General features: G+C 30.6%; 1 protein-coding gene across 1 annotated transcript in view; it reads right to left on the minus strand.

Moving 5' to 3' along the window:
- Window positions 1-12,761, minus strand: part of LOC127698554 (exportin-5-like) — a 51,135-nt gene extending 38,374 nt beyond the window's left edge. Inside the window, exons 1-9 of the mRNA XM_052202056.1 lie at window positions 12,578-12,761; window positions 11,865-11,986; window positions 10,793-10,865; window positions 9,654-9,791; window positions 8,021-8,206; window positions 5,767-5,979; window positions 4,402-4,478; window positions 1,777-1,876; window positions 291-374 (exon numbers count right to left, since the gene is read on the minus strand). Coding sequence (XP_052058016.1) covers window positions 291-374; window positions 1,777-1,876; window positions 4,402-4,478; window positions 5,767-5,979; window positions 8,021-8,206; window positions 9,654-9,791; window positions 10,793-10,865; window positions 11,865-11,986; window positions 12,578-12,679 — 1,095 coding nt within the window. The 5' untranslated portion in view covers window positions 12,680-12,761. The remainder of the gene's footprint in view (window positions 1-290; window positions 375-1,776; window positions 1,877-4,401; window positions 4,479-5,766; window positions 5,980-8,020; window positions 8,207-9,653; window positions 9,792-10,792; window positions 10,866-11,864; window positions 11,987-12,577) is intronic.
- Window positions 12,762-12,765: the final 4 nt, after the last annotated feature.

A 12,765-nucleotide genomic window follows, 5' to 3' on the forward strand; every position in this document is an offset into this window, starting at 1 on the left:
TTAAGACATGTGCCTTCATTTGGAAAATAACTGCTGTTTTAGTGCAATATATCACAGTTTTGATTTTCAGTGCCAAAAATAGGGAATTTATGGACATATTCCTTTCTTTCTGAAAATAACAAAAATAGGATAGCAAGATCCATAAACCATTTGATTAAAAACTATGAACTCAGATCTTTCCTATCCTGTAATTTAACAAGATAAAAAGTTGGTCAAGATTAATTTGAAATTCTTGAAATTTGAAAATTGGGGTAATTGTTTTCACACATATTATTATTACATTTGATTACCTGGCCTGGGTGTTGTGTAAAGGCTAAAACAGCTTCCAAATATTTACTGAAAGTAGCTGGTTGTTTAACATCAACAACAGGACCCTTCAATAAAAATATTCTATACATTATTATAAGAACTAAAAAGATACATAATGATTTCACCTGTCGCATTGTAAATTCAATGAAAATTAGAACAGTATATAAATAAAATAAAATTATATGATTTTTGTTCAATTTATGATGTCTGACTGTATACAACACAACGTTAAAAATGTTTGAGATGTATCACTATAATAATTTTTGTTCATTTGCAATTTAAATATTGTATTTGAAAATGGTTTGTAAAAATCGTTCAGTCGTTACTCTGATATTTACATTTTTGTCCATTGTTCAACAATTGCAATAATAAATGCACGATAATATTTCTGAATTTACAGTAACTTATAAAATATATCTACCCACATTGACCTCCTGTAGAGGACCACTTTACCTGAAGTAATTTACAGTAACTTATAAAATATATCTACCCACATTGACCTCCTGTAGAGGACCAATTTACCTGAAGTAATTTACAGTAACTTATAAAATTTATCTACCAACATTGATCTCCTGTCCACACTACTCTATTTGTAGACAACGAAAAATAAAGAACGATAACTGTGTCACCCAACCAACTGTTAAATCCACACATCATTTGTCTAATCATCAATATATACTGAAAATTCAGAAATTATTGCATGCGTTTATTATTATGTTATTGTTGAAAAATCAACACAAATGAGTTGAAATGCTAGTTTAATTACTGCGATTTCAGCAAAAACTGCATTCAAATAATGCTATCAAAATTTAAAATGTGACTTTTCAATAATTTCTGAATTTACAGTAATAAAGTGTGTAGTATGAATTTAAGAACTGTGTAAATTTTGTACATTTATGAATCTGAAAGATAATCATAAGGAAATATATTTGGCATTGAATTTGAAAGAACGGTCTTCCAAGTGACATTTGCACGGGTTATTATAGGATTTGGTAATGATGAAGGATAACAATAGAAGTTTTCCACTGTCCCTGTTATTAACCATTCCCAACCTTTTGTGTTGGCGTTTGAAAGTATTACTCAGAATGCTTCTAACTCAGCAAATCTTCATCTTCTTAGCATTTTTATTCTGTCAAATTTTTTTATTTATCTATTATAATGAAGACTTCAAAGATATTACAATGTATGTCATTACCAGTATTTTCCATTATCAACCATTGCAGCTATGTTGGTTGGTTGGCAGGGATTAAAAATAAAAAATACTTAATACTAGGTACCGTAAGGATCATTTAGGATCAGTTTGATTCAGTTGTTTCAGAGGGAAAGAAAATATTTAAGACAGGAAGATGAGAATGGATAATAAGTGATATCATCATAGCTCCAATGACTTAAAATATTAAGTATCTGAATTGTCTAAAATATTCCTCAGGACATGTAATATAGCACTGGTTACGAGAGAAACCTTACCCACATTGCACAGAGTTGTTTGCCAAGTTCAATAATAACTTGACATAATCTCTTCAGAAATAAATAATAATGCTCCTCTTTAGATGTGTGATCAGCTTCACTAAAATAAAATAAAAATTATATATAATTGCTGTCTGCCATATTTGTTTTTCTTTATTGTTTTGTCATAAATTAAGCCATTGCTTTTCTGGTTTGATTTATTTCACCTTTTATCAAGTAAGGGTCTTTTATAGGTGACTTTAAAGTATTGGTCTTGCTCATCGTTGAAGGCTGTACCATGACCTATATATGCTTACACCCACATCATTTGGACTTTGGTCAGTAGTTTTCTCATGAGCAATCAAATCATATCTCCTTATTATTAAATATGACAAACATAAAACTAGTCTTCTACTTCCTGAAACTTTAAAGCTTTATACAAATCGTTTACGCTGTACTGCATCCCATTGTCTTGCATTTTACAACTTTTATCATCTTCAAACAATTAAAAGTCTGTCTGCTAGAAAGCAATCTTTTATTCTGATTGACCAATCATAAAAAATCTCTCCTCTGAAGCTATGAGTCAAAATATTAAAAAATTTTATAGGTTGGATTATGCTTATATCCACTTCATTTGAACTTGGGTAGGTAGTTGTCTCATTGGCAATTTTACCATACTTATTTTTATATGTCTATGATATTGAAAAGGTTGCAAACATAACAGTAGTGAAACTATATGGACATCAAATTTTCAGCTTCTCTGAGTTTGATTCAAAATTTGCAGTAAAGATACAAGGAAGACTGTCTATTAACGATCCTGATTTGCTTTTAATATGCTGAAAAACATCATACATGGCACTCTTAATCTCATTGGTTAATGCTAAAAAATTCTTCTTCAACTCTGGAACAACAAGGCAAGATGCATGAAAGCGCTTCTTTAAATTCTGTTTTGATGACAATGAGGTATTTTCGATTAAGAATGACTTGTTTAGAACAAATTATTTCTCTGAAACTACCAAATTACTTGAAACTTTACAGCGTTGAAGATTGGAAGACTTTTACAAATGTTATGCTTAATTTCAGTCATGGGGCAACCACTGCTTAACACATATTTAACATTTATAACTAAAATGAAATTACATGTTTTTCTTTTCTGAAACTACTTGCAAATTGTTATAAGATTGTAATTTCTATGATTATTTGTCTTGGCCTAATTTGTTTTGTTTGGCCTCACAAGATATTTACATACCATAATTGGGTTTGACCTTTTTATAGTTGTTTACAAAACAATGTTATTGTGCAGTTTAAAAATCACCGGAAAAATCCTAGCTACTGATGGAAGGATTGGAACTTTCTATTCAAATTTACATGACAATTTCAGAATGATCACAATCTATGATGCATAATTTAAACTTCTACCATGTTCTAGAAGTTTCCATAACTGTAAATACAGACACTAAATTAGACTTAATCAGAAATATAGAAATATTCTCAGAAGATCTCTGGAGTTGTTTATTGGTAAATTCTACAACATCATACTAGTTTGTGAACTTATTGGACAAATTTATAATCTGTTTGGATTCCGCCACAGTTAAGAGAAGAATTCAGGATACAGAAAAGACCAGGATTGGACATTCAGATATTTTTACAGTTAAGTTTTCATTTCTATTTATATGATAAAACTTTTTAAATTCATTATTGATTTTTGTCTTTTGTTGGCTAAAATTTAAAGGTGATTTCTGGCTGTAACACTATCTTTAAACAAATACCATATTTATCTCAAGTTTAATAGCTAAATATTGGAATGCAAGGTAAATAATTCAAGAAAACATTGTCTTCTTGTTCCAGAAAAAAATCAAAGAATAATTGACACCCTTACTGCTATTGTCTAGAAGCAGAAGGAATAATTATACCATAAAAAAACTCGTCTTTGCATAGTAAAAAAACTATTTTTCTCTGTTGTTACTTATTTGGTGTTTCACATCATTGACATGAAATCACAATTGTTGCAAATTTCCATTTTTGCAATATGATATCCTACCTACCTATTCAGTGTTCCATACCGGTGACATGACATTGTACTTACATTGCAGAAATCCATATCAGTGACATGGCATTGTACTTACATTGCAGCATTCCATATCAGTGACATTGCATTGTACTTACATTGCAGAATTCCATATCAGTGACATGGCATTGTACTTACATTGCAGAATTCCATATCAGTGACATGGCATTGTACGTACATTGCAGAATTCCATATCAGTGACATGGCATTGTACGTACATTGCAGCATCCCATATAAGTGATATGGCATTGTACTAACATTGCAGCATCCCATATAAGTGACATGGCATTGTACTTACATTGCAGCGTTCCATATCAGTGACATGGCATTGTACTTACATTGCATCATTCCATATCAGTGACATGGCATTGTACTTACATTGCAGCGTTCCATATCAGTGACATGGCATTGTACTTACATTGCAGCATCCCATATAAGTGACATGGCATTGTACTTACATTGCAGTATTCCATATCAGTGACATGGCATTGTACTTACATTGCAGCATTCCATATAAGTGACACTGCATTGTACTTACATTGCGGTGTTCCATATAAGTGACATGGCATTGTACTTACATTGCAGCATTCCATATCAGTGACATGGCATTTTCACTAAACAGTATTAACAATGGCTTTCTCTCTTCAACTTTTCCCTAAAAAAAGCAAATCAAGCTGAGACTATAAAACTAACAACGAAGTAAAGCCAATCATGATACAATTATTATACAATTCTTTTTTTGTAAATTATAAATATAATGAGTTTACCATCATGGTAACTTGCCAAGTCAAAATATATGATATCAATTGTTAGAGATTTAGTACTATACATTTTCAGACAAACCTGGGCAATATTATTGAAGCAGTATTTAAATAAAACTGTGAATTAATTTTTGTGTATTTTATATACTTGTGTGTTTTATATATTTGTGTTAATCTTGAAGGAATATGCAAACTATGAACTAAATACATATATAATATTTTAGCCTTCTTAGTTTTTATAAAGGTAAAATTTCATTGTTTTATGCAAATAAACTTACCCTGCCACATTCTTTATGTGCCTGTCCAAGTCAGGAGCCTGTATTTCAGTGGTTGTCGTTGGTTCATGTCTGTCATATTTTTTTTTGTAAATTGTTGTTATGAATTAGGCCGTTAGTTTTTTCAATTGAATTGTTTCATATTTTTCATGTCAGGGCCTTCTACAGCCAACTATACAGTATGGTTTTTTCTCATTGTTGAAGGCCAAACATTTGCCTATAATTGCTTACATTTGCTTTATTTGAACTTTGGTGGATAGTTGTCTCATTGGCAATTGTACCACATCTCCTTATTTTTATATTTAATCTTTTCAATTACAAAATAAAATAATATAGAATATTTATGAATTTATAGCATATTGAACATTGAATTTGAATTAGGTATGTAACTGTTGTTTAGTTCTATTTTTTTCTACATACACAAAATATATCTGGAAATTAGAAATCCAATCAGTTCAACAGTGTACCTTCAATTTCCTTATGAATGCAATAATTCTAGGATCTATCATACTCAGTATAGAGCACTGGTATAGAGCATACATGAATACAAATGTTTCACTGAACAATCAGATCATTAACCCTAAGATTTTCAGGGTCAAAGGATCTCTAAAAGTAAACTTTGTAGGTCTAAACTGCTGTAAGATCACTAGCATGACCAGTGCTTCAAGTTTGGTTAAATTGATAAATCATTCTATTGAGTAAACAAATTAGTTTTTACATTCTGATACTATTTTTTGAATTTGTATTTCAATATGTTTTACTGGGTAGCTACCGTGGTGGCATTGTCAGACAGTCAGTGTGTTCTAAGATTGATTTAAAAAATAAAATTAAAAGGGGTTTTGTTTCAAGAATTGAGCTCAATTTGTTGTCACCAGTTTTCTTTATGTAATATTTATATTTCACTTACTTTTCTGCTGACTATTAGCAGTAAGCATTCTGCAGCACTCAGCTGTAGTTGTTTGTTACTTAGCAATAAGCACAACCTATGTAGCAAGTCTTTACTGAAGATATGGTTCATATTCACCCAGTCTAGGTAACCAGTCAATGTAGATAACACAGCTCGACTAACCTCTAGGTTATTATGAAACTGTCTCCACTGTACACCATCACTAACTATGGGCTGGAAAAAGAATTATAAATATAATTTTGACTAGAGGAATGTTGAAAATGGTTGTAATAGATAACAAAGTAAACAAGCTGTGACACATTACATCAGTATTGACATCATCATTTGCAGTTTCAAAATCTAAAGTCCTATGGTAATATCATTGTTCTTACCCCAAAACTGAATAATGTCAAGTCAATCATTGAATTTTCATTGTTTTGGACGTTGTAAACAAATCATACCTTGGAGCACGCTTTTGAAAATAATAACCCAGAATGCAAATGAAACACAATTGTGCACTCTTATGATGGAAAGTATTATTTTGACTTATTCTCAGCTAGATTTTGATAGTTTTTATCTCAAGACAACATTGGCCACATGGATGGACCACAAAATAATTTGATAGGATATGTATCTCACATATACCGGTATGCATTTTTTTTATAACAAATTTTTGTTTGTTTGAAAGGGTGTGGCCAATCTTTTTCAGAAAGAAATAGACCTTAGATTGTATTGAAACAGGAAATATAGTTAAAAATTGGTAAATATTATTCTTTTAAACCTGCCAACATAGCATAAAACAAACAGTAGATAGAAAAATGTTTAGTTTATCATAATTTACATATTTTAGATAAAACTGTTCCAATTCTTAGGGTCAAATTTAGGCCTTCCTGGCCCTACTCTTTTCCCTGGACAATGATATGTTATGTTTTTTCGTACAGGCATTAAAAATTAAACAAGAGTGCACACACTGAAATGTCTTGCCTGTTTTATTTATCAATGAACTTATGTTGAAAGTCTGTAAAATGAAGGTTTTACTACAAGTATCACATAAACTTAACCCTTACTGACAGGCTTACCCAAACTACCGTTATTTGGCTCCAATGGCTCTCCATACTTTTAGAGGTCAATTTTATGACATTAATTTTGAAGTTGATGCATGTTCCCTCAACTTGAGGCTATTTATTGTCATGTTTCTCATGTTTAAGGTGCATTTTGAGCTCAAATACAAACTTGGAAAATTGAAATCGGATAAAACTGGTTTTTCTGGAGGGGTGGGCTTCCCTTCGATGTCAGACACAACAGTTCAGAGGCCTAAAACTTTAAAAAATAGTGTAAACCCACGTGAAATATAACTACTGGTCGTGTTTATTATTGAAATCAACTTAGTGAACGACTACTTCCGGTTGCAGGTCCAGTTGAAGCAAAAAATCGGGAAAAATCGAGAAATTCCGGATTTTTGGTGCAAATGACCTTCTTTAGACTGCTGTACCAAGATCAGTTTGACTCCGACCTAAGCTTTGTTGTGATTAATGTGTTCACTGGGGTCCACTCTACATGCAGACTACAGTAAGATACATCTATCATCATCCCTCAGTCTTCCTGGTCAAGAAAAAGGATGAAAAAATCAACAAAATTGACGCTTTTTGCACCTGATGACCACCTTAAGGGTAAATTCCAGCCACCCACCGCCGCCTCCTCACCCCAACCATCCCACCCAGTGATCCCCTATCTTAGATTTAAAGGAATCAATATGCATAAGCAGCAGGGTAAAGCTCATTTGCATGTAATTTGCATATTTTTGCAAATAAACAAAAATTTGACATTTTCTGAAAACACTTCAGCATGGTAAGAGTTAACATTGACCAATTGAACCATGAAAATGAATTCAAGCTCATATCAATCCTGCCAGACTGACATGTACACCTTATAATCATTCCATACACCAAATATAGTTGACTTATTGCTATTAGCATCTGATAAACTGACAAAATCCCAAAATTTATAATTGACCAATAAACCATGAAAATGAGGTCAAGGACAATGGACATATGATAGACGCAAACTTTGTAACATAAGGTATCTGCATACAAGGTATGAAGCATCCAGGTCTTCTACCTTCTGAAATATAAAGCTTTATACAAATAGTTTATGCTGTCGCCGCCCGCGGATTGTAATACTTATCTTTCGTTGCAGGTGAGACAAAAATTGTGAATCATCCTGTGTAAATTGTATATAAATTCACAACTCTATAAAGAAATAAAGTTTCACATACCTCTGTTTTGTAGAAATCATTACTAAATTTTTGTAATAAAGTAAGAAAAAAATCAAATAAATCTTCCATATTTGCTGTTAGTCCTTGTAAAACTTCTCTTCTACGTGTAGTAGGCAGATTCTGAAAGCTGACAACATCTTCTACCAAGCGTAGGTATATTTTTAGAACTATCTCCGTTTGTGTTGCCTGTCACAGATAAAAATTCAGAAAATAATTTTATTGTGGTTCATTATTATTTTAAAATATGAATTGTCAACTACAGACTCTAATATCTAAACAAAAATAACTCAATCTTAGAACCACTAAGTTAAAATGATTTTATCCAAAAATGTCATGATTGGATGTGATATTTAAACCATAAACATTTGAGATGATTTCTGTTCTGTTTTAGTTATGTCAGGAGAAATTTATCTCATATGATCCCATGGAAAAAATAGAATTTGACGGCCGTGAGTAGTCATGTTAAGTTTGATAGTTGGTTTGTTAGCAATTTGATCTTGTCAGGAATTTTTCTGATTTTCTTCATTTTCTTATAGGATTTATTGCAGATTTTTTTCAGTGATAACATCCATGTTTGATGGTTGTTTGGGTCAGCAACTATAATTTTTAAAGGAGAAGATCAATAAACAATTGTTCATGTTGTTATTACCCTGTGATTTTTTTTCAGATAGCAACTGACATAATGGTTGATTGGCAGGAGTGTCAGACATAATTTTGAAACTACAAAACCTAAGAAACATTAGATGAGCTAAAAGTGGACTGTAATGTTAAATTTATTACTGCCACTCAGATAGATAATTCACTAAAATATGCATGAATACAGTAAAATGTGAGTACAAAATATTACAACAAGAACTTGCTTCCATTTTTCGTAGTAAATTTAAAATTGACAGTATGACAATCAAATATTGTAAACTATCTACAAGACCTAATACTGCTGAAAATTTTGAGTAATTTAAATGTTATTTACTTTGATTTTATGGCTAAACCTAACTTTTACCTGTTTAAATACTCAACTAAATGTCCCTGAAAAGCAGTATAACTGGAAGGTCTAAAACAAGTGTACATAGACTAAACCGGTGTAATATGTAAAGACTGTGAAGTAGAAGACGAGATTCACCCTGCCTAACTGTAATGGCTGAATTGAACAGTTTTAGCAAGGATAGTGAAAGACTTACTCATCTATTGAAAATTATTTTTTGCACTAATGTCTGAATTTATAGAAAAAAAATCTAAGACTGTAAGCAATTTTTATATTCTTCAAAATATTTTTTTTTTTTTTGCTAAACCTAAATTTGTCTGTTAAAATACTTTAATGCCATATAATATAAGTATATAAAACTGAGGATTTTAATACCTATAAACTTTCAAAATTATTTCCTAAACAACACTATATAAGACTTATACAACTATTGTGCTTTGATTTCAGGTGACATCAATATTGTTGTAAATTATGTCATAAAAGGTAAAACTGAGCAGAAGTACAAAATTTAGCTTCTTATACCATACCAAACATTTAAATGCACTTCAAAACCAATGAAATATCCATAGTTATAAAGATTAATGTAACATAACCCACACCTTCACAACATTAAAATTTCTATATTCATCTATTGGAAATAAAGTTACCTACCCCATGCTGACAGAGGTTATATAAATCTGCTAGCAATGTTGGCCACAACTGCGGCCACTCTCTCTTAATAATTTCTACAATTATTCTGGATATCACATCCTTTATGTATATTTTTTCATCCATTATACCTAATGTGCCCTGAAAAAAAAAGACTTTAAAATTTATAAAACAAATATAATTTATAAATTCCAGTTTAATTATTTGAATCTCATGAAGTCATATTTGATACAAACTATAAGAGTAATGGGAAGTCAATAGTTCCTTGGAGGGAAATGATTGTTGCTAGTTTTGTAAAATATGATGTCATAATAACACCATTTATTTTGCCAAGGAATAAAAATTTGAAAAAAGAATACAGTACAAAATAAACAACCAAATATTTACAAAAGAATTGTTTTATAATTTGCAAATAGAACAAAAAACAAATATTTGTATTCAACATATGTTTAGTAGATCACCTGAATTAGCCAATTGACCAATTTTATTTGGTTAAAAGAAAAGTTTATAATTTTAATTGAAATGGTTAACTTATAAAGTCAAGATATGAAGCAGACTTAACTCGTTTGAATTGTTTTACATTTGTCATTTCGGGGCCTTTTATAGCAGACAATCCTGTATGGTCTTTGCTCTTTGTTGAAGGCCATACGGTGACCTATAGTTGTTAATTTCTGTGTCATTTGGTCTCTGGTGGAAAGTTGTCTCATTGGCAATCATACCACATCTTCTTTTTATATTAACTGTATCTGTGGTATCCTTTATTTCAAGTTCAATAAGATAGATATAATCAACAGTATAAAACAAATACAACATGCATACCAACACAACAACATGCAAAAATAGAAATTTGGTTGAAATGCACTTTAGTGATTTGTGAGGAAAAGTGGATTGCAAATATTTCACTTTGCAGGATTTACCATATTCAAATTGTATTCAAATCTTGGTCTAGAAATCTAAATGAAGAAACTACACTATTGATAGAAGAAGTGATATTGAAGTTGAAATCCATTCAGTAATTTCTTAGCAGATGTGGATTGAAAAAACATTGCAGAACTACCAAGTAAACATGTACAAACATACTTTATACCGCCTCATATTGCTAGCTGATGAAATAAATTGAGTAAAAATCATTAAACAACAACCTTTTCTATTATTTGTAAAGAACTCTTCTTTAATTGTTCTTTTTCTACCTCTATGAAAGAATTCCATCTGAATCTGAAAAATCCAAATATTAACTGTTAACAAGTTTGTTTAATAACTCAACAACATGTGACTTTGTTTCACAATTTCTGACATGTATGTAACATTTAAAAGTAAACAAAGTTCTAAATATCTATCTTCAGTTCATATAGTTATAATTTCATATGGTCAAATCAAATAAGTAATATAAAATACTTGTCTTCAGATCACATATATTTGTATAAATTTGTATTCTTTTACATTAAAGTCCTTTTTCAGTGTTTTTTTTTTTTTACTTTTCTTTACTTATAAAAGTTTAGTTACCTGTATTAATTGCTACATGGTACATATTACATCAACAACACACTCTTGTCCTGAATATGATAAAGATATCAAACACCTATTTTACCATTCATACATGTCATATGAATACTACTCTTTTAATGTATATCCTTATACCCTGATGTTTTCATTTAAAATAAAAAGAGGGGTTAGTGAGGCAGAAACCTCATGACTTAAACAATACTAAAATAAACAGGGACCCCAACAGCTAACAAGTTCACACAATTCCTATGTCTAAAACAAAAAAGTAATGGTAATGTGGGTTTATTTTATATTTTTTTGGTATCATTTTTCATGGATTAAATAAAAATTGTCTTTTCATGGATATTCATTTTTTTAGTTTTGCCAAAGTCTGCATACTAGCCTAAAGAAAATTTGCACTTCTTTGAACCTTTAAATTCATGGTTCACCATTACCCTATAAATCCACAAAAATGAGTATACCATGAATCATAATGAATCCACAAAAATGAGTATACCATGAGTCATAATGAATCCACAAAAATGAGTATACCATGAATTATAATGAATCCACAAGAATGAGTATACCATGAATTATAATGAATCCACAGTTAGTTTTTTTTAATCTTCTATGTTTTAATATTTAGTAAAAACATAAGAATTTGAAACCTAGTAAATGTCTGACATTATTGTTTAGCATGTAACACTTCCCAGCTATATGCAGACTGCTTACTTTATAGAATGTTCCAATAACTGCAGTCCAAAATGTCGAGCAACTGGATTATCATAATATTGTGACAACTTCAATCCACATTGCACACAATATGGAGATGATTCTTTAAATTCTTCCAGTATCTGAAATAAAAAAAATAAATATATCAGCATTATCGGGTCTAATAAAACAGCTCACATCATTTACTGTCATCGTAAAATCTTCTTACAGAACTGTGGATAATTTTTATACAAACACCCATCTAATTGAACTGATAACAGACTGAACTTAGTCTATTAGAGCATTAAATATTGTCCTTTATTTCTGTTCAAGACCCTCAATTCCTTAAAAAACAATGAAATTTCCCATAATAATATGCCATTATGTATTTACTGACTTATTTAAGGTCACCAGATAATTACTCAGAGGAAGGAAGACAGCTTAGTTGTGCCCAAAACTTTTCAAGTGACATGATATGATTTTCAGCATTCTTTTGTCAATTTAATATTTTGGAAAAGATAAATTTGTTGATGTTTTCATATCAAATGTACTTTTTTGCATCTATGAAAAATATAGCAAGTTTTCACATAGAAAGATTTATTGATGATTAAAAATGACTTTCACATAAATTATTAAATGTAAATTTTTCAAAAAAAAATCAACAATACTGGAATAAAATTTTATACCAATACCAGTATAATTAATGTGATTGCAAAAGTCAGATTGTATGGTACCTGTTGGGCAGATTGTCGATCCTGTTGTGCTGCTATAGGATTCATGACAGTTTCAACTGCCGAAATTAACGTCGGCACCATAACTGAAACTTGACTTTCCATCCTTTATTTTCAGGCCAAATTCACATTATTCATTACAGCAAAAATGCTGGAAGATTGAAATAGAACCCGCCGGTATTATCACCGGA

Source organism: Mytilus californianus, unplaced genomic scaffold, assembly GCF_021869535.1.
Source record: "Mytilus californianus isolate M0D057914Y unplaced genomic scaffold, xbMytCali1.0.p SCAF_4, whole genome shotgun sequence".
NCBI lineage: Eukaryota > Metazoa > Mollusca > Bivalvia > Mytilida > Mytilidae > Mytilus > Mytilus californianus.